The 23,088-nt window shown below is 39.2% G+C and overlaps 1 protein-coding gene across 1 annotated transcript in view; it reads left to right on the top strand.

Moving 5' to 3' along the window:
- The window catches only part of LOC132821363 (inner ear-specific collagen-like), a 35,936-nt gene that overhangs the window by 2,822 nt on the left and 10,026 nt on the right, over positions 1–23,088 (top strand). The window contains exons 2-3 of the mRNA XM_060833946.1: positions 16,143–16,409; positions 21,335–21,415. Of these exons, the coding sequence (XP_060689929.1) occupies positions 16,143–16,409; positions 21,335–21,415 (348 nt within the window). The remainder of the gene's footprint in view (positions 1–16,142; positions 16,410–21,334; positions 21,416–23,088) is intronic.

Below are 23,088 nucleotides of genomic sequence, written 5' to 3'. Positions count from 1 at the left end.
ACCTTGTCAAAGGCTTTACTAAAATCCAGATAAACAACGTCTACTGTTCTGCCGTCAATTTTCTTTTTGCTAACTTCCTCAAAAACCTTAATCAGATTTGTGAGACAAGATCTTCCTCACACAAAACCATGTGTTGACTATCCCTAATCAATTTGTGCCTCTTTAAATATCCAAAAATCCTATGTTTTATAATCACCTCCAACAATTTACTCATAACTGATGTCAGACTCACAGGTCTATAGTTCCCCAGTTTCTCCTTTTTAAACAAAGGTAGAATACGCTTCAGTCATCAGGCACCTCACCCGTAGTTATAGATGTTGCAAATATTTATGCAAGATGTCTCGCAATTTCCTCCCTTACTTCCCACAAACAAACTGGGATACATTAGACCAAGTCCCAGAGATTTTTACATTTAATGTTTTCTAAGAACTCTTGAACTTCCTGTTCTATGAACTGTTTCTAAAACATCAAAGTTTATTTCTCTGCATTCTCTGGACTCCATTTCTTTCTCCATAGTAAAACCTGATGCAAAATATTCATTTAGTATTGCTTCCGTCTCCTGGGGTTCAACACAAAGATGATTTCCTTGATCTTTACGAGTCCCTATCTTCTGCCTATTTACTCTGTTGCTCTTATTGTATTTATAGAATCTCTTTGGATTATCCTTAACCTTATCTGCCTATGCTTTCTCATATCCCCTCTTTGCCTTGCTGATTTCTTTCTTTAAAATGGCCCTACACTCTGTATTGATTAAGGGGTTTAATTAAACTAAGTTGTTTGTACCTAAAATAAATTCTCTTTTATTTATGAGTAGGACCTCAATATCTTTATTCATCCATTGTTCTTTAATCTTACTAGTCTTACCCATCACTCTAGTAGGAACATATGCCTCTGAATTCTCGTTATCACACTGTTGAATGCCTCCCTCTTGATAGACGTCCTTTTATCTGCAGTCTACTCCAATCAACTTCTAAAAGTTCTTATCTCATGCCATTAAAATATGCCTATGGAAAGCTTATCATTTTCCATAACCATTTTGATACTGCTAGAATTATGATTGCTAGTTGGCATAGATGGTTGCATAGATATCTTGGTGGCATAGATGAGTTGGATTGAAGGTACTATTTCTGCTGTACATCTCTAAAACGTTTACTTCAGTCACCTGCCCTGCCTTATTGCCCAAAAGAAGATCTAATTTTGCTCCTTCTCCTTGGAGGAGCATCCACATTTCGATAAAGAAATTTTTCTTGTACACATTTGACAAATTCTTCACCATCCAAACCTTTAACACAGGAACCATTCAATAGGCTGCTTTGTTGGGCCATTGCTGAAAATGGGAGCAGGATATTATGGAAATGGCAATGAGATTCCCAGAGGCCATTCCTTTGAGTAAAAAGTGAGATCTGCAGATGCTGGAGATCAGAGCTGAAAATGTGTTGCTGGTTAAAGCGCAGCAGGTCAGGCAGCATCCAAGGAACAGGAAATTCGACATTTGTGCCCAAAACGTCAAATGTCCTGTTCCTTGGGTGCTGCCTGACCTGCTGCGCTTTAACCAGCAACACATTTTCAGCCATTCCTTTGAGAACAATCACAGCTAAAGTAGTAGCAGAAAAATGAACTCAATTTTTTACTCCTTCTGTAATGTTAATAGAAGTACTGTTAGGCCAAAGCTCTAACTTCATGTCTAAACTTTTTCAGAACATAATCTGTAATTGGGTATAAAACTTGGGTGTCTACAGCATATCATCCACAAACAGAGGGAGATTTAGAGAGATGCAGTCAGACTCTCAGGGCATTGATTAAATATGAATGAATATGATTGGGACATAAGTCTAGACTTTCTGTTGTTTGCTACGAGGGATTCATCAAATGAGTCTACCGGGTATAACCCACTTGAAGTAATCTATGATCATTGTTCAAGATTGTCCTTTATGGAAGGAAATCTGCCATCCTTCTCTGGTCTGGTCTATGTGGGACTCCAGATCCACAGCAAAGTGGTTGACTCGTAACTGCCCTCTGAGCAATTGAGGATGGGCAATAAATGCTGGCTTGGCTAGCAATGCCCTCATCCCGTGAAAAATATCATGAGATCAGAGGTCGTCTTAAGTTGATAAAGGAAAGGTTTTTAAGACAGAAGAGTAAATCTCCTGTTTTAGAATATTTCTGGGTGTTTCACAGTAGCATTTTCAAACTTCACAGGGAAGTATAAAAGAGTAAATAGGAAAAGCTGGTTAGACAAGCATGTGGAAACCAGAACATTTCAAATGGGAGATAAAGTGTTATTATTGTCACCTTGGCAGGGCAGGCCTTTGAAAGCAAAATTCACAAGTCCATGAAGGTCAGTAAAATGAATTAAGTTATAGAAATTCTAGATTGTAGTAGGGAAGATAGCTTGTATCATGCTAACATATTGAAACAGTCCCATTGTAGACAGGAAGATTAGGACCTGTATGTCAGGTGATACAAATAGTCCAGGGTGATAGACAGAAAATGGGGTAGGAGGAGAGGGAGACAATATACAAGTTGAACCTCCTATTATCTAATTATCTAACACTGAAATATTGGAACAGTTAGACACCATACTCTCATACTAAGAGAAAAGACATATGAGAATCTGTTAAGGACACTTATGGAATTTAAGGAAATATATAGAGATAAACCATGAATTGGAACTTTAGTCAAAACATGGATGAAGAGAAATCTATTCTAATAAAATGGCATCCTTATCATTTATGTATGGGAAAGCATGCTCAGGTGAAAACAAAGTTTCAATATGTGGTAGAAAATTGCTTGAGGGGCTCTAGTGGTGCAATGGTAGTGTCCCTACTTCTGAGCCAAGTTCCACCTGCTCCAGAGGTGTGTAATAACACCTCTGAATGGGATGATGAGAAAATTGCTTAATAAGATCTCATAAAAGCAGCGGAGTTATCCATTGGTATCAGTTCCTAAACCTAATGGGTATACTACCTAGGTTTAGGGTAACTAACCAGGACAGGATAAGTATGGGCTTTGATAGAATTCTCTATTTCTGAACCTAAATGGGAAACCAGAGATTTATTTGGGAGTACATACTTTCTATCAATAGTTTGTGCCAAATTTCAGCATGACAGCTGTTCTCATAATAGGTTATAGTCAAAAGGGTACAAAGAGCTTTTGAGAAGCTGAAATGAATGAACTGACATTAAGTGCTGTGATTTTACAATCTTCTCTGGACTTAATATTCTCTTCTTCAGACCCAGAAGTCAGTTAGTAAAGAAAACACTGCATCAGCTGCAATTTTTGACTTGAAATCTTGTTTCTTAGAAGAAGTTCCCAGGAAGCAGTAGAGTTTAAAAATACAAATATGTGGAAGACATAAATAATGGAGTATGACCAATTCTTAACAACTGAATTCAAGGTGATTGGAATCAGACTGGGCATTTATTATCAATCTTCATATGTCAGCAAGTCAACTTTGTTGACAGGAAATCTCAGCAGACATAAATTATCACATTTTATTCTTTGCTTCCAGACCTATGACCCAAAGTTGTTACTTTTCATCTTTTGTTTTAGAATCATGTCTGCAGAGGCTTGTCTTGTTTTTATTATGTGAGTCTGCATCCAAGAATAAAGCTTTAATTCTGGACCATAGCTTAGATGTTAATCAGCACTTGGCACTTGCTTCTAAAATAAGCTTTGTTCATAATAAGTGGATTATTATTAAGTTAAATGAAGAAGCCTGGTGGACATTCCTTGTAATTTTTGATAGTAGCAATAAAAAAAGGGAATTTGCCACTTTAATAATTGAATTAGCAAATTTACACTAAAGGTGCAACTGATAAACATCGAGGCTTGATTATCAGCATGTTTCTCCCATCGCAGTTGTAACATTGTCCATCCTTCCACTTCAGAATTTCCTGCAATTACTTTGTGACATCCTTCATCCTGGCATCAGGGAGACAACATATCATCTTGGAGTCCCCTTCATATTGAACTGCTACCATTATCACTTCAGCTCAGGTGGCTGGGCAGCTGGTTTGCAATGCCAAAAGCATGGTCTCAATTCCTGCACCAACTAAGATTACTATGAAGAACGCTCCTTCGCAAACAGTCCTTTTGCCTTAGACACGTAGATTCTCAAGTTAAACCCCACCAGTTGTTGCTGTGTAATGAAAGAGCAGCCCTATGAAATGGTAAGAGAGTAGCAACTTCACCTTTTGTCACTGTAATAAGATTGCTAAACATCCTGAAGCACAGTTTTCAAGGTTATTCTGCTGTCAATGATTGTAATGGCTGTGTATTATCAAAATCTTTGCAATGCCTGTCAGATGGGGCTTCTGACCTCTTGCTGCAAAAGACATATGTTCTCCCACTACCATAGAACAAAATCTTAGTACAGTACCTGAGTTACTCCCTCACCAGATGCATTTGGTCACTCTTCTTACAGGTCAGATAATTTTTCTCAGTCACTTATAATATTTCTCAGCCATTTCCTTTAAGAAGTACAGATTGTGTTTAAATAATTTACGTCTTGGTGGAAGAACTCTTTGTCTATTGGCTGCATTTAAGGGCAACACTACCATTAGATAGACAAACAAACTATGTGCAAAAATGCAGCATTGCAATGCGACATTTGACAATTAACCTCATTCAGTCTAACTTCAAATTAAAAGCTAAAATTGTTCAACGACACCATAGACTTGGCTCTAATGGACTTAGTTTTCTTTTTAAATATCTACTGTGCAAGTTTATTATATTCAGTTATTTAATTCACTCATCCTCAAATAATTGCATTCTCAGTTTGTGACTGCAAATTTTAAACTGCTCCTTTTTCCCTGTCTAAAATGTTTATGTAAATACTAAATGACACTGGTTCCGGCACTGCTCGAGGAGTATCAGTTCACGTGTTTCACCAATCTATGTAAATTCCTTTAAACCCAAATACCTGTGTTATGCTTTTATAAGTAAAAAGTGAGGTCTGCAGATGCTGGAGATCAGAGCTGAAAATGTGTTGCTGGTTAAAGCACAGCAGATCAGGAGCATCCAAGGAACAGGAAATTCGACGTTTCGGGCCAGAGCCCTTCATCAGGAATGAGGAGACTGTGCCAGGCAGGCTAAGATAAAAGGTAGGGAGGAGGGACTTGGGGGAGGGGCGATGGCGATGTGATAGGTGGAAGGAGGTCAAGATGAGGGTGATAGGCTGGAGTGGGGTGGGGGCGGAGAGGTCAGGAAGAAGATTGCAGGTTAGGAGGGTGGTGCTGAGTTCAAGGGAATTGACTGAGACAAGGTGGGGGGAGGAGAAATGAGGAAACTGGAGAAATCTGAGTTCATCCCTTGTGGTTGGAGGGTTCCCAGGTGGAAGATGAGGCGCTCTTCCTCCAACCGTCGTGTTGTTATGTTCTGGCAATGGAGGAGTCCAAGGACCTGCATGTCCTCGGTGGAGTGGGAGGGAGAGTTAAAGTGTTGAGCCAAGGGGTGGTTGGGTTGGTTGGTCCGGGCGTCCCAGAGGTGTTCCCTGAAGCGTTCCGCAAGTAGGCGGCCTGTCTCCCCAATATAGAGGAGGCCACATCGGGTGCAGCGGATGCAATAGATGATGTGTGTGGAGGTGCAGGTGAATTTGTGGCGGATATGGAAGGATCCCTTGGGGCCTTGAAGAGAAGTAAGGGAGGAGGTGTGGGCGCAAATTTTGCATTTCCTGCGGTTGCAGGAGAAGGCGCCGGGAGTGGAGGTTGGGTTGGTGGGGGGTGTGGACCTGACGAGGGAGTCACAAAGGGAGTGGTCTTTGCGGAACGCTGATAGGGGAGGGGAGGGAAATATATCCCTGGTGGTGGGGTCCGTTTGGAGGTGGCGGAAATGACGGCGGATGATATGCTGTATACGGAGGTTGGTGGGGTGGTAGGTGAGAACCAGTGGGGTTCTGTCTTGGTGGCGGTTGGAGGGGCGGGGCTCAAGGGCGGAGGAGCAGGAAGTGGAGGAGATGCGGTGGAGGGCATCGTCGATCACATCTGGGGGGAATCTGCGGTCTTTGAAGAAGGAGGCCATCTGGGCCGTACGGTATTGGAACTGGTCCTCCTGGAAGCAGATGCGGCAGAGACGAAGGAATTGGGAATATGGGATGGTGTTTTTACAGGGGGCAGGGTGGGAGGAGGTGTAGTCCAGGTAGCTGTGGGAGTCAGTCGGTTTATAGTAGATGTCTGTGTTGATTCGGTCGCCCGAGATAGAAATGGATAGGTCTAGGAAAGGGAGGGAGGAGTCTGAGATAGTCCAGGTGAATTTGAGGTCGGGATGGAAGGTGTTGGTAAAGTTGAACTGTTCAACCTCCTCATGGGAGCACGAGGCAGCGCCGATACAGTCATCGATGCAGCGGAGGAAAAGGTGGGGAGTGGTGCCAGTGTAGTTGCGGAAGATGGACTGTTCCACATATCCTACAAGGAGACAGGCATAGCTGGGGCCCATGCGGGTGCCCATGGCAACTCCTTTAGTTTGGTTCCAGGTGAATTTGACGTCGGGATGGAAGGTGTTGGTAAAGTTGATGAACTGTTCAACCTCCTCGTGGCTTTTATAGCCAGTTCATTGGGTATGTTGTTGTATTCTCAGGGCTAGTTATACAGATGTCCTCAGTGCATGTCTCCTCAGTTCAGAAGCTGAAGACAGTTTCATTTGATGTGATTTCACGTTTGCAGCCTCACATGTGCAGATTGGATTATCCGTGACTATTTTTTATATTCTCACTCCCTCTGAGGACTTTGCCTCACAAAGATAACCTTGGTATCATCTTTCAAATATGGCAGAAAAACCAAAGCTTTAACTGCTTTCTTGGGTGGACATAAAATATCCCATTGTTCTACTTTGAAGAACACCAAGAAAGTCATTCTTGTTGTCCTGGCTGATATTTATGCCTCATTTAGCATTATTAAACAAAACAGATTTATAGTCATATGAGGTTGTTCATGGGAGCTTGTGTGTAAATTGTTTTCCACATTATATCATTTCAAAAGTACTTCATTGATTATAAAGGTCTTTGGAATAACCTCTGATCATTAAAAGTGCTTTCTCTTTCTTTCCATCCAATGTATCTGCTTCAATGTCTCATCCAAAAGATACATTTTTGACACTCCTTATATAGAGATAGGGAATCTTCAGGTGAGCCTCTGAACAATGCCCTGATGTACCTATACCTCAGGAGTATTATAAGAGATTGGATTGGAGCACCTTGGGGCACAAATGACTGCTGTAAGTAAATTGTAATAATTAAATTAATAAGTATAGTTTGAAGAAATGCCTTGGGTCTGGCATGAGCTTATCTGTACAGATTAAGCCATCCTAGAATGTGGCAGCAGCAGTGGAGATGCCAGTGTAGTGGTAGATTGTCAGTCCTGGTAGTTTTCAATGCCTATTTTAATCTGAAGAAAAATCTAATTATTGAACATCCCCAGTCCAACCTGCAGCCTCAGCAACCATGAATGAACCTTTCATTCATGTAGGATGGTACTACCATTGTGATAACTAAGTCAAACTAAATCAAATCAAGCAGCTTGAAATTGATTGATCATGACATATTGATCATGAATCAAAACAAAGATCTATAACTTACTGCATTTAATTGAAAATAATATGATGAAAGACAGACACGCAACCCATAAAAAGAGAAAGATCCATGAAAATCAATTATGATGAAACTCAGTGACTACCCAGTCAATTCGGTTCATTCGACATGACATTAAGAAGTGCCTAATTCATTGGAAACAGTGAAGACAGTTGAGTCCTGAATGTGAATCTGTCCAGCCACATTAGTTGACTCCCAATTCAATTGGAGTCAAGTTTCAGAGGAATCTATGCAGAATGAGAAAGATTGCTATTTATATAAGGGAAAATCTAGCACAACTACTTCCAATCATCTTTCAATCATCAAAAACTCATGAAAAATGCTATCAAAGGACATCTGCTTATCATTATTGACTTAAGTAAATTTGCTAAGAAAGTCTTACATACTATTAATCTCCAGTTAGTACTCCAGACCAGTCTTTCGGTTCTACACCACGTTTGCTACTCTTCAATTTCTTCAAAAGTGCAATATCAGCTAAATAACCTGACAAATGGCTATCATTTTAGTTGAAGTCTGAATACACTGTTAATTAAAATTACTTGATATAAATAGTTTCTAATTAACATGAGAACAATCATACATATTGCAATTATGTATTCTAAGATATCACACTTGACTTTGTTGCGATTCATTTGCATGGTTATATTTGATTCACTCCATGGGCATCATGAATTGACTGCGTGCTAGATACAAGAAAGACTTACAAGAAAAATCTTGTGTTCGATTCAACATATCTGGCAACAGATGTGGAGAAAGAAGCAGTGTTATCAATTTGAATCAAATATGACTCATTTGCATTAAGAGATGATCCTCATCTCCACAGATGATGACTGACCTGCTGAGTATTTCCAGGACTCAGTTTTTATTTCACACTTCCGTAGCCACAACCTTTGCTTCAGTGAAAGCTGTCCATACTGAGGGAATGTGATCTTAGAACTAAGCAGATATTTTGCATCAGTCTTTATGGTGAAAAGTACTTCGAATATCCCACTAAACTAAAGAACATGGGGAGAAATTGAGTACCATCACTGTCACTAAAGAAATATTAGACAAATCAATGGGTCTAAATGTAGATAAGAGCTCTGGCTCTGACAGCATGCAACCGAGGATCATATAGGAGATAGCTATAGAGATAGTGGGTGCATTTGTTATAATTTTGCAAATTCTATTGAGTTTTAGAGGATTAGAAAACTGCCAATGTGATACTTCTATCCAAAAAGGGAGGGAGGCAAAAAGTGAGTAACTATGGGCCAATTAACCCAACATGTATTGTTGGAAAAATATTGAAATCAATTGTTAAGGAAGTAATAGCAAAATCTTTGGAAAATCACAGTCTAATTGAGCAGAGTCAGTATGGCTTCATGGAAGGGAAATTGTGCCTGACTAATTTACTAAACTTTTTCAAAAAGGTCTCAACTAGAGTAGATAGTGGGAAACCAGAAGATGTGTTGTGTTTTGACTTAGAAGGCATTCAACAAGGTACCTCACAAATGGTTAAGGCATAAGATAGAAGCCCACAGTATCGGAGGTAGTGTACCGATTTGTAGAGGGAATTAACTCACCGGCAGAAAATAGCATGTGGGGATAAGGGGTTCTTTTTCAGATTGGCAACCTGTGACCAGTTAGGTTCCGCAGCAATCATACTGGGATTCCAATTGTTTACAAGAAGTACTAATGTTCTAGAGGAAGGAAGTGATTGTACTGTAGCCAAATTTACAGACAACACAAAAATACTTGGAAAGGCAGGTTGCGGGAAGGATTCAAACGTTTATAGAGAAAAACTAAAACAGCTACAGATTATATAAATCAGAATCAAAAACAGAAGTTGCTAGAAAAGCTCTGCATGTCTGGCAGCACCTGTGGAGAGAAATCAGAGTTAACTTTTTGGGTTCAGTCACGCTTCCTCAGAACAGTTTACGGAAAGGTATTGATAGGTTAAGTAAATGGGCATAAAGTTGGTTTATAATAGATTATAATGTGGGAAAATATGAATTTGTTAATTTTTGAAAGTCGAACAAATGATCAGTATATTATTTAAATGGTGAGAAAGCACAGAAGGCTGCAACGCAAAGGGACTTGGGGGTACTTTTGCAGGAAACACAGCTCGCACTCAGGAACAGCAGGTAATTGGGAAGACTAATGGAATGTTGGCACCTATTTCAAGGGGCTTGAAATATAGAAAAGGGAAGTCTTACTGCTGGTTAGATCACATCTGGAGTACTTTGAGCAATTTTGGTACACTTATTTAAGGAAATATAATTTCATCAGAGGTAGTTCAGAGAAGTTGATTCATGTTATGGTGGGATTGTCTTATTAATAAGGTTAGGACTCTACTCATTGGAGTTTAGAAAATTGAGAGATCATCTCATTGAAACATATAGAATTCTTAAGGGACTTGACAGGGTATATACTAAGAGAGCATTCTTCTCATGGGAGAGTCTAGGACCAGAGGGCACCAACTTGAAACTGACATGAGAAGGAACTTTTTCATTTAGCGGGTTGAGTGTCTTTGGAATTCCTTGCCACAGAGGGCTGGGGTGGGGCAGGATCCTTGTGTATATTTAAGGCTGAGATAGATTCTTGATCATTTGGAAAATCAAGGGTTACAGAGAAAATGCAAGGAGGTAGATGTGAGGAATGTCAGATCAGCCGTGATCCTGTTGAATGGCGGAGTGGGCTTGGGGGGTCCAGTTGGCCTACTCTAGTTCCTATTTCTTACGGCCTTAAGCAAAAGTATATGACTAGAACTCCACTTGCTGAGTTAAACCTCGTGTACTACAGCTGATCTCCATGTGGTTGATCCATTAAACAAACTCCTGCACGTCTTCCCACCACCAACCTGTGTCATGCTTCACTCCATGTTCTTGTGGCTATGGTCATGGCTTATGGCTTAAACCCTTTTCTGAGCCTGTTCCCTTGACATATAAGATAATACCTCGAATTGGGTTATCTGCTTGGGTTTTAATGTCTTTTCAATCTCACTCTGGCTATGAAAGACCACCTGAACATGAGCATTATCTGTTTCCAGGATCAGTGTTGGCTCCACGTACTACCAGCAATGAATGTAATATCTGTGTCTTGATAAGGCTGGAAGAAAGCCATTTAATCACAATCGGAGAGGCTGTTGTCTGAGTGCTGTGAACTGGACCACCATTTCAATGTAAATATAATTACTTGGAAGGAGGGTTGGAAAATGATTAAATTAAATGGATTACAGTCGGGCTGCCAGCCACCTCACATGACATGCAACTTGGCAACATCCAAATGTTGGCTCTTTTGCTGCTGTCTGATTTAAAATAAAGCAGAGTATTAGAAATTTAGGAATTTGTTTTCGATAGAATATCTCACAGCTTCCTGGAAGTACAGTAACTTTGTCGAGCAAGTGACTGAATTGTACTGACCAAAAAGGACCCAGGTAAGATTGCCAGTCTGTGCTGAATTTATCTGTCACCACACCGGCAATTAAATACTACATCTGAACTGAATTGAACTAGCTTTATTGCCACATGTGCTCAAGTCAGTACAGTAAAAAGATTACAAGTCGCCACATTACCGTGCCATCTTAGGTACAAAGGTGTAGCTTCTTAAAATCAAATTCTTAGGGGAAAAAAGCTAGAAAAGTAAAGAAAAAAATTACAGACCAGAAAAATAAATTAGAATGATAAAGAAATAAAAAGTTCAGAATGACAGTTTTTCCAACCCAGTCAGCGCCAACACCTAGCCTCCAGTAGCTGAAAGAGACACAGCTGGTCTAACGTAGTAGATTAGGAGAAACTCCGAGAGAATTCCTGCTCCTGAGTTGTATCCAGTTGCTGATTGGTCTGTTCATTTACCACAGTTTACAATGAGCAACTGGCACATTATGTGTCTGTTTCCTTTGTTTTCCATAAAGATCATAACAGAGCAACTGCTTTCTTAAGCCTTTTAGGGGTATAAAGAAATGGAAGCAACTAAATTACTACTAACTGACCCCGAAAAAAAGAACAAGGAAATAGGAGCAGAAGTGGGCTATCTGGTCCATCGAGCCTGTTCCTCATTCATAAGGATCATGGCTGATTTTTTCGTTGACTCAGCTCCACTTACCCATGCTCTCACCATATCCCTAAGATTATCTATCTTAGCTATAAAAACGTTTACTGAAGTAGTGTCAACTACTTCACTGAGCAAGGAATTCCATGGATTCACAACACTCTGGGTGAGGAATTTCCTTCTCAATTCAGTCCGAAATCTGCTCCCTCTAGTCTTGAGGCTATGCCCTTCAGTCCTAGTTTCACCTGCCAGGAGAAACATCCTCTCTACTTCTATCTTATCTATTCCCTTCATAATTAAATTTTCTTTCGGATCCCCCCACGTTCTTCTGAATTCCAATGAATATAATCCCAATCTACTGAGTCTCTCTTCATAGCCAACCCCCTCAAATCCGGAATCAACCTGGTGAACCTCCTCTGCACCCCTCTAGTGCCAGTATATAATTTCTCAAGTAAGGAGGCCAAAACTGTGGCACAATGGCTCAACGGTTAGCACTACTGCCTCACAGAGCTAGGAAGCTGGGTTCAATTCCAGCTTTGGCAACTGTCTGCATGGAGTTTACATATTCTCCCCATGTCTGCGTGGGTTTCCTCTGGGTGTTCCGGTTTCCTCCCACAATTCAAAGATGTGCAGGTTAGGTGAATTGGCCATGCTAAATTTCCCATAGTGTTCAGGGATATGTAGGTTAGTTGCATTAGTCAGGGGTAAATATAGGGGAATGGGTCTGGGTAGGATACTCTTTGGAGAGTCGGTGTTGACTTGCTGGGCCAAAGGGCCTGTTTCAACACTGTAGGGATTCTATCTGATGTATGAATTATGTTATGTCTCATAGCAGATATGTGATATACCTTTCAGGGAAATATTCATGATGTCATTTCCACATCATAGCATGTTACCTATTGGTTTAAAGCTCCCTGTCTCCATCTTACTGAACTCTATTCTCTGGCAGTGTAACATGCCGAGAGAAGCATGCCAAAGTACATCAAATTGCTCAGCTTCAGCATGTGTTCATTATTAAGAGTGCCACAATAGATGTGAGAATTACTAAATTTACAGCGAACATTGGTGATTGCCAGAAATTGAGAATGGGTGGGGGAGTGGTTCAGTCAGGTTTAGAACATTGGAAGGTGAGGTAAAGGTGAAGATTGGAAGCAAAGTTGATTACATTTTCCAATTCAGGGTGAGAGAAGGAAATAACACCAAGAGGGTTTAAAATCTACTGCAAAAATATGAGCAGAAGGACCTAAGTAGAACTGGAACTACTAAATCCCACAAAAAAGCCAGACATAACTCCGACCCATATGGGTTTTCAGAGCAAGACCTTTTATTTTGAGGAAGTGAATACAATGAAAGGAATTAATTTCATGTGAGAACAATTTTAACTAGGCAGAGAAGGGTACATCCAGAGCACCTCCATTCAAAGAAGAAGAAAGAAGCTTCCAAACTGTCCTGTTGGGGGATGGAAGTCAGGAGGGATTAAACATCAGAAGATGATTAAAACCCAGAAACTGAAAACTGTAAAAGTGGCAGAGGGCTTCAAAAGACTTACAGATTGAGTTGGGAAGAAATTGGACAAGTGAAATAATAATGGTGAATTATGAAGAAATTATTTCCATTTTTATTCAAGGGTTAATGACTTGAAATATTCTGTTTGATTCTTCAAAGGTACTGGGCCAAAGCTGCTGAGTATTTTCAGATTTTTCTGTTTTTAAGCAAGATCAATCTATTAATTTGCATTAGATCCATGTACAGTACACATTCAGCAAGTGTAGCTGGATTTGCAACAAGGTATATTGATCTACTGCCCTTGTTCATGAGGCTTTGTTCTTCTTTCTCTTTGTAATGTGCAATGCATGCTACATGCCCGTGACTATACTGCAAATGTAGTCAGACCTAAGCACTGGAGTTTGTGTAAAGTAGTCTCCAAGAGTGTTCTCCTGCCACATATGACATGCTTCCACATCTCCCCCACCTTAGATAGTGTTATGTGACAAATTGCTGTCATGTGTGAGGTTCCTGTTCATTGATTCAGGACTGTGTTTATGTTAAATCGCAGCAAGGAATAATGTCATGGAGGACATGCTTACTTAAAACAATCAAATTCTTACATGAGGCAATTTCCAATTCTATATCTGTATGTGATTCCATCAATACTTGAACTGCTGAAAGTGGGTGACAGGATCCCCTGTGGGCAAATTGTATTTTGTCAGGCTATGACCAGAAAGTGGTTTGTGCAAAGCTTAATAGTGGGTAATCTAACCCCCTGTGTATTTACCAAACAGAACAAATAACCATATCAAATATTTTATTTGTCACATTATCTTCTGCAGCTTCAGGCAAAGGAATATGGAGTAATAATGGAAATATGAACCCAATGAATATGATTATAAAGTATTATCCTACTTCCTCAAAAAAATCCACAAAATACCCTCATTCTATCTTATTGTCAAATCTAGGTCATGCTGAATAATGTAAATTGGAAACAATAACTAATTTGTAGTGTTCACCCGAGAGAAAGGGTCTATAAAACCAAGCACTGTAGGAACTGTTATCTTAGATCCAGCAGAAACTTCAAGTTCGGGAATCTACACCTCAACAGGTGAGGATGCTTCAGATTAAGAAAAACATCTACAGAATAAGGAATGTTGAGTTTAAGAGTTATACTGCATTCTTCATGCTAATGCTGTTTGTTGGACATGACAATAAGAGAGAAAATTAATATCTAAACATGATTATGATTGACATGGAATATAAGTAATTTAATTTGATATCTGCACTTAAATAGATTGCTTTACATAAATCCTACAGCATGATTTATATGCTATTTCAGGTCTCAGGTCTCTACCCAAGATTATCATAAATCAATGATTTTTATTTTGAACCATCAACAAGGAACAGATTTATGTGTAATATTGTTTTCTGTAATTATTCTCAGCAAAATTATGAAATTAATTAAAATGCAGAACTTTTGCCAATAATAATAACCTCTACAGTTTACTGAGTCAGTAAAATTGATAAATTTTTGTCTTTCCAAAGAGCAAGTCATACAATAGGAAATTTAAGAAAGCATGACACCATCAGGACTTGAAAAAAGTAGTTAAAACTTTAGCATCCATTGCATAGTTGTATTTCTGTTAAGTTTTAAATTAAACATCTGTACATTAAAGAATAAAGATTATTTGCTTAGTACAATCAAATGAGATGTATTAGCTCACCAGAATTTGACTTGCTGAACCAGTATGGCCCTCACTGGACTGAGATTTCACCATCTGTAAATCCTGCTGAACAAGGATTTGACCAAATAGACCAAGTTGTCATCTAATGAACTGAAATTTGCCCACCAACTGGACAAAAATTTGATTGCTTGTCTAATATATCACAGTTGGACTAAAATGTCACCAATTATGCAGCTCTACAATGAATAACCTGATGACATTCACTATCTATACCTTAACATCAATTATTAAACACTTAGATGATTGGTGTACTTGGAAGAGAGGGGGGAATATCAGAGAGAATTTCAGAAGAAATAAGGAATGTAGTTAGTGATTGAGCAGATTTTCTATTCTTCAGATAACAAACCCAAGCTAAAGAATTCACAAGAATAACCAAGAGCGATTCTTAAATTTAAACTCAGTAGAACACGTGTTCCGCTTTTTATTTTTAGCAGCATTGGAATTGCATTCTGTTGTGTATTTCTACTGGTATTAGTGAATGGACAATGAAGAAATGTTACAATAGAATTAGTCAAATGCATATGTTTCCTTTCCCTCAGTTGATAAAATTACATTTGAACCACTATGGATTGGACAGGATAGAAGATTAGTCAGTTCTTTGTTATCTTTGTTCTGCAGCTCTTGCCTCTGTCATTAGTGTTCGTACTTCTGAGACAGAAGTTTACATTCTACTCTGTCTATTCATTTCAGTACTGTAGAGTGCTACATTGTCAGAGGCATGTTCTTTCAGATGGAGGTCCCTTATGTTGTACCATCTAAATCCAACCAAATGGTCAATTATCTCATTGGCAATCTCTGTGACCAGCATTGTGCAGTATTCGTCTATATAAAAACTGTTATCACATTTCAGAAGTAGCTATTGTATAAAATGCTAAATGTGTTTTGATAAAGTATTGTAAAAAAGTGAGTGCCGATTTACTTCTCCTGGTGAAAGTCCCAAACTTTGCTAAGGTTTGCTTCGGAAAATATAACCATACCTGTTCATAAACTTACTGGCAAATTTGCACATGAAATCACAATGTCATTCTGTTGAACAACTATTACAACATACATGAATGGAATTCATCATGCATGGTAGATGTTGGTCTACCAAAAATATTAAATGGACAACAGAGGAAGAAGCCATTTTAATTATCTTCCCTCACAAAAGGAAGTAGCATGTCACCTTGCAAGTGATAATCTTTCCTGGGAAGAAATCTGTACAGTGTATTTTGTAACATGAAATGGATTGATGCTTCATAATTTATGGGATAAATAAGTTTTTCTTAATTTTAATGTTCCTCTTTCCACAGCTTTTGGAGTGGAAGTAAGAATGCTGAATGTAATTGCGGTGCTGGCTCTGCTCGTGATTGCAGAAGGTACCCCTCAAAATGAAACCGTGCAACCACTGAACCGTGAACTTCCTGATTCATCTGTTGAATACAACTTGTGCCCCCTTCCAGACCAAGAGTATCCTTTCAGCACAGATATGGTCCCATCATACTGTGTCTGCATGCACTGCAAAGGGCCAAAAGGGGACCTAGGTCCTAAAGGGGATAGAGGAAACTCAGGACCACCAGGTACACTTGTAAAATTCTTCTTGGAGCTGCAAGTTGTTGAATAGCAGGCAAAGGTGTTTTGGAAGAGCCTCATTATTAACTATAAGCTTATAACGGTAACCAGCCTTATATAACTGAACTACTATGTGCAAAACTGAACTGCTTTGTATCAAGTAAAGAAAACCTGGAGTCCCACATCTTCCAAAAGGGAGATAGTCATTTTAGCAGTGTGGATTGGAGATGCTGAACCATGTGGAGGTCCTAACACACATGATTACACATGCAATTGCCTGGCAAGTTTAAACTTCCAAAGACCAATTACCTGGTGACTGGAACCATCTGAAAACATCTCAAGTCTGAATTATAACTGGAAACATTGGAGTTTTCCAATACAGTTACCTAAATAATTACCCAGGCAACCTTTGAAATATTAAAATCTGCTTTATCTAAAACTAATCTCCTCCTAACTCAGTACTGACAACTCCTCCGTACTCAACACCCCTTGACCTAACAACTGGACATCCCAATCTTAGATTTACACTCCACCAACACCATCTGAGCCCAATCTCACCTGATCCTATCACCTAACGCCCTCCCTACCACCTTTTTAAATCATGCCTGATCAATCTGCCACCTTACCAACTGCACCACTTGCCATTCAACCGCTCCTGGGAGAAGAGCTTATATCTGAAACATCAATTCTCTTGCTCAGTGGATGCTGCCTGACTCAACCACCCCTGGCAATTGCCAACACCCCATTCTGTCTGCCACAAGACATAGGCAAAAGTGAATACTGCAGATGCTGGAGATCAGAGTCAAGATTAAAGTGGTGCTGGAAAAGCATAGCAGTCAGGCAACATCTGAGGACAAGGAAAACCGACATTTCAGGCAAAAGCCTTTCATCAGGAATGAAGCTGGGAGTCTCAGGGGTGGAGAGATAAATGGGAGTGAGTTGGGGCTGGGGGAAAGTAGTTGAAAGTGCAGTAGGTGGATGGAGATGGGGGTGAAGGTGATAGCTCAGAGAGGAGGGTAGAGCGGATAGGTGGGAAGGAAGATTGACAAATGGGGCAGGTCATGAGGATGATGCTGAGCTGGAAGGTTGGAACTGGGGTAAGGTGGGGAGGGGCAATGAGGAAACTGATGATGCCATGTGGTTGAAGGGTCCTGAGGCGGAAGATGGGGTGTTCTTTCCCCAGGTGTCGGGTAGTAAGGGAATGTCGATGGAGGAGACCCAGGACCTGCATGTCCTTCGCAGAGTGGGAGGGGGAGTTGAAATGTTCAACCACGGGGCAGTGGGGTTGATTGGTGTGTGTCTGTGACTCACCTTAATGAAAAATTGGAAGTCAGGATCTAAGGAAGGCTTTAATTTCAGTTGGAGTTGATAAAAATACTTTCAAAAAGTTTTATGGCCTCCAATCAAATGGCAAAGAGCAAATTGGAAAAGGCAAGCAACTCTGTAATCAACTGCCATATGCTTTCGATGCTGCAAGACCCACTTTATGTCTACCCTCAGAAAATATCAATCCCACTGGGTCAATCAGGCAGACTTTGGACAGTATAACAAAAGATATACTCATAAGTATATCCCAAACTTGTTTGATATCAAGGGGCCAAGCAAAAGAAGAGCTAAATTCTATTCTCCAGAAAATAATTTTGTGGCTGTTATGAGACCAAAACCTGATGCATCATCCTCAACTGCACATGCAGGATTATGTATAGATGTCGACCCAACCCTAATTTGCAAAATTTTATCTGTTTTCCTTTTCTTCTGCGAAATGTGAAATGTATAGTAATATATTGCATATTGTAATATGTATGATTACATTGCCAGACTAGTAACCTAGAGGCTTCAATTAATAATCTAGAGAATGTGTGACTAAATCCAATCAAGATAGTTTAAGAATTGAAATCAGGTTTTGTTTTTGAAAAGGTAACCTGGACATAAAAAGCTGGTACCAGTTAAAATGACAATGAAGCTTTTGGATCAATGATCAATACACTGAGGTTGTATCAAACTACTGCAGAGAACAGCAAAAATAAACTGTCAAGCATCATATAGATTAGAATCTCTCCCGATTGAACAAATCCCTGTGAGGTAACCAAAGTGAGATTGATTGAAATCACTTGAAGCCCAAAACTCAATTTATTTTGTGTATATTCCTTACGTTTTTTTGTCTTGCTCTTCATATAGAGCATGCTGTTAAGTTTATCTCAATTATTGCTTGGATTAGCAAATCAGCTGATGCAAATTAAAATTTGATTGTTCATATTTACACCATCATAACATGACAATGATATGAAAGAGTGGTTGAAGGTGCTAGATATAAGACAGGATGTGAGCTCTGACAACATGGGTAGCTAGATAGTTGCATAGTTAAGGTGTTGATGAACTAGTAAACCAAAAGCCAAGGATAATATTCTGTGGCATGAATTTAAAGCCTACCAAATGTAATTGAAGGAATTTAAATTCTGTTGAAAAATTCTACTGTCAGTAATGGTGGCCATGAACCTATCATATATACATCTGGTTTATTAATATTCTTTAGGGAAGGAAATCTTCAATCTTTGACCAGTAGAGCCTACATGTGACTCCATTCATTCAGTAATGTAGTTGTTTCTTAACTGCCCACTGAAATGGCTAAGCAAGCAAGTCATTTCAAGGCATTTACTAGATGGACAATAAATACTAGCATTGCCACTGACACCACATCTTATAAAAGAATAAATATTTTTTAAAAATCCCAGCAGTAGTACTGGACACTTGTATTCCCAAACTACAAGTACTTCTGGCCAAGCTATTCCAGTACAGCTACAACACTTGGATTTACCTGAGGTAAAGTAAAAGTCTTGACATCAAGGAACCAGTTGATTGAGTGTGCCATTAAGGGGAAATCTATTCACAACGTAAAGCAAAACAGTGATGATTGTTGGCAACTAATCACCCCACTCCCAGGCCACTGATGCAGGAGTTCATCAGCACATCATAGACCGAGCCATCTTTAGTTTCTTCATTGATGATCTTTCGTTCATCATAACATCAGAAGTAGGAATGTTCACTGATAATTGTGGAATGTTCAGTGCCATTTATTCCACTGAAATACTGAAACAGTTCATTTGCTTCTGCATCAAGACCTAGACAATATAAAGGCTAGGTCTGTTAAGTATCAAGTAGCATTTGCACCTCACATATGCCAGTCAATGATAATCTCCAGCAGATAAATCTAACCATCTTCTCTTGCTCAAAGGCATTCCCATTGCTGAACTACTCCAGCATCAACATCCAGGGTTTACTATCGGCTAGAAATTGAACTACATCAGCCATTTAAATACAGTAGCTGCAAGTAGAGATCAGAGGCTGGGAATTCTGCAGCAAATAACTCACTTCCTGTCTCTCAAGTCCCTGGGAGAAACTGAGGACTGCAGATGCTGGAGATCAGAGTTGAAGAGTGTAGTACTGGAAAAGCCAGTCAGGCAGCATCCAAGTACCAAGAATGAAGGGCTGATGCTCGAAATGTTAACTCTCCTGCTCCTCAGATGCTGACTGACTGGCTATGCTTTTTAAACACTACACTCTTCCTCCCTGAAATCCCTGCAAACCACACAGCATTATGATTTTAAGCTGCAATGCTATTCCTTCATTGTCACTGGATCTAAATTCGGGAACTACTTTTGTAAACATTCTGTAGGTGTGCCAAAAGCAGATTAATTGTGACAGTTCAAAGCAGCAGTTCACTGCCAACACCTAATTCCAACTAGAGATAATTAACCAACATTGGCTCAATCAGCAGTGCTGACATCCCATGAGATAATTTAAAAAAAAACAGTATTGTGCTTTCCCAGGAATTCTGTATTATGAAAATTTAAGGGATTCAGTGACATAAGATTAGAACCCCTAAAGATTGATTTTTATCATTTGAGTTATATATAGTTCAAAACATTGTGATCAATTGGAATTCACTGCAATGGGAATAGAATAGAAGTATGAGGTGATGCACTTTGGTAGGAAAAACACAGACAGAAAATGCAAAACAGTGAACAAATCTAAAAGGGTACAAGAATACTGGGGCCTGGGTGTATCTGTCCAAGTTATTGAAGGTGAAGAGAGCAGTTTATAAGGTGTACAGTACCATCAGCTTTATTAATAGGGGCACAGAGTGTAAGAACAAGGTTATGCTGAGCTTGTATAAGACATTTATTACATCACAACTGGAGTATTACATACATTTCTGGGTGTCACACTATGGGAAGAATATGAGCACATTGGAGAGGTGCAGAAGCGGTTTCTAAGATTGGTTCTAAAACAAGAAACTTCAGTTGTGAAAATAGATTGGAGAGGTTCAGACTATTCTAGTAAAGAAGAAAACCAAGAGGTAGTCTGATAGAAGTTTTCCAAATCATGATACAGTGCTGATAGTGTGGATATGGATAAATTGTTCCTGCTCTTAATAGGATGAAGAATGCATAGGTCCAGACTTAAAGTAATCTAGAAATGAATCATATATAATCTGAGAAAACTCTTTTTCACACAGTGAGTGATTCAGGTCTGGAATGCATTGTCTGGAAGTGGGTGGATGCAATTCAATTGAGGCATTCACAAGCACCCTAGATGATTCTTAGCTTAGAAATAATGTGCAAGGGTAGAGGAAAAAGCAGGAAAATGGCATAAATCATGAAGCACTTTTGCAGACGCAAGCTGAATGATCTTCTGTGCCGTAATACTTCTGTGATTCTGTATGGGAAATATTTAACTTGTTTGGATTGCAAACAATGAGAGTAAATGTATAGGTTTTGTCCATTGGAGTTTTATATAATTAAAGTGAAATGAGAGGGTTTAGACTATAGGAATCTTCATAGTGCGAGAAATGGACGCAGAGATGTACTTTTAAAGCTGACATTATTTGTTTCTTGATTGAACAAACTGACATTTATGTTTTTTTTTCTGGCAGGAAAGCCCGGCTTGCCTGGCATGAAAGGAACTATGGGACCAGTAGGTCACATTGGCCCAAGAGGCTTCAGAGGGATAAAAGGTTTGCATTTATTATCTTTGTATATGTGTAATGAATCATTATGAAATTGATTAATTGTATGCAATTGGGTTGAATTAGAATTCCTACTGTGTAGTAACAGGCCCTTCAGCCCAAGTCCACATCAACCATCCAAAGAGTATCCCACCTAAACCCATTCCCCTACATTTACCTTGACTCATGCATCCAACCTATACATCCCTGAACGCTATGGACAATTTAGCATGGCCACATCACCTAACCTGCACATCTTTGGATTGTGGGAGGAAACCAGAGCACTCTAGAAACCCACAGAGAAAATGTGCCAACTTCACACTGATAGTCACCTGAGGCTGGAATTGAACCTGGATCCCTGGTGCTGTGAAATAGCAGTGCTAGCCACTGTGCCACCCCATTCAACACTGCATTGCTAATTAATCCAACAAAAATTAATCCTTATCTGTACTAATTTTTGCCTTTTAACCCAGTTAATTTTATTTTTGTTTTATTATGAGAGGTATAGCCTGTCCAGTGTATAATCTTTCAAATTTCTAAAATATGTGTCTCAGGATCTAAACTGAACAGTAGTCATTCAAAATTCTATAATTACACAAATATTTTGTAGCATAATTCAATACAGCTTTTTGTTAGGAGACTGCAAATCATGTTTAATAATGCTCTAACTAAAGCAAAATATTGCTGATGCTATAAATCTGAAGTAAATGAAGTGAATGCTGGAGAAACTCACCAGTTCTGGCAGCACCTGTGGAAAGAAGTAGAGTTAACATTTCAAATCTGATATGATTGGATTTCCAGAAGGTTTTTGATAAAGTCTCACAAAGGTTAATAAATAAAATTAGAGAACATAGGATTGGATGTAATGTATTGGTGTAGATTAAGAATTGGTTCATAGACAAAAACAGAGAACAGGAATAAATATGTCATTCTTGGAATGACAGGATGTTACTAGTAGGATACCATAAGTATCACTGTTGGGGCCATAGCTGATCACAGTATATATAAATGATTTGGATATGGAGACTAAATGTAATATTTCAAAATAATTTTAAACAAAGAAGATGCAAAGAGATTTGGATGGGCTAAATGAATGGACAGGAATATGATAGATGGAATATAATGTAAATGAGTGCAAAATAATCTACTTTGGTTGAGAAAATGTATGACAGAAAATTTCTGAAATGTTGAGAGGTGGGAGTATTGTTGTCCAAAGCAACCCCAGGGTATCATTGTTCATGAATTACTGCATCTGCAGCAAACAATTAGGAAAGCAAACACTATGTTGGCCTTCAACACAAGGAGACTTTATGTTTGGGGTAGAGTTATTGTGACAATTGTATAGAATGTCAGAGCACATGTGGAGTATTGTGTGCAGTTTTGGCCTCCTCATCATGGAGGAAATGCAATGGAGGTTTACCAAACTAATCCCTGGGATGCTGAGATTGTCTTATGCAGTCCAAAGATGTGCAGGTTAAGTGAATTGGCCATACTAAACTGCCCATAGTATTAGTGTTAGTGCCATAGTGTTAGTTGCATTAGTCAGGGGTACATATAGGGTAGGGGAATGGATCTGGGGTGGCTGACTCCTCAGAGGGTTAGTATGGACTTGTTGGGCCAAATGCCTGTTTCCATACTTTAGGGAATCTAAACTAATCCAACTGATTAAACACTTTCTGGGA

Source organism: Hemiscyllium ocellatum, chromosome 13, assembly GCF_020745735.1.
Source record: "Hemiscyllium ocellatum isolate sHemOce1 chromosome 13, sHemOce1.pat.X.cur, whole genome shotgun sequence".
Lineage (NCBI taxonomy): Eukaryota > Metazoa > Chordata > Chondrichthyes > Orectolobiformes > Hemiscylliidae > Hemiscyllium > Hemiscyllium ocellatum.
This window is presented reverse-complemented; position numbering and strand designations above follow the sequence as displayed.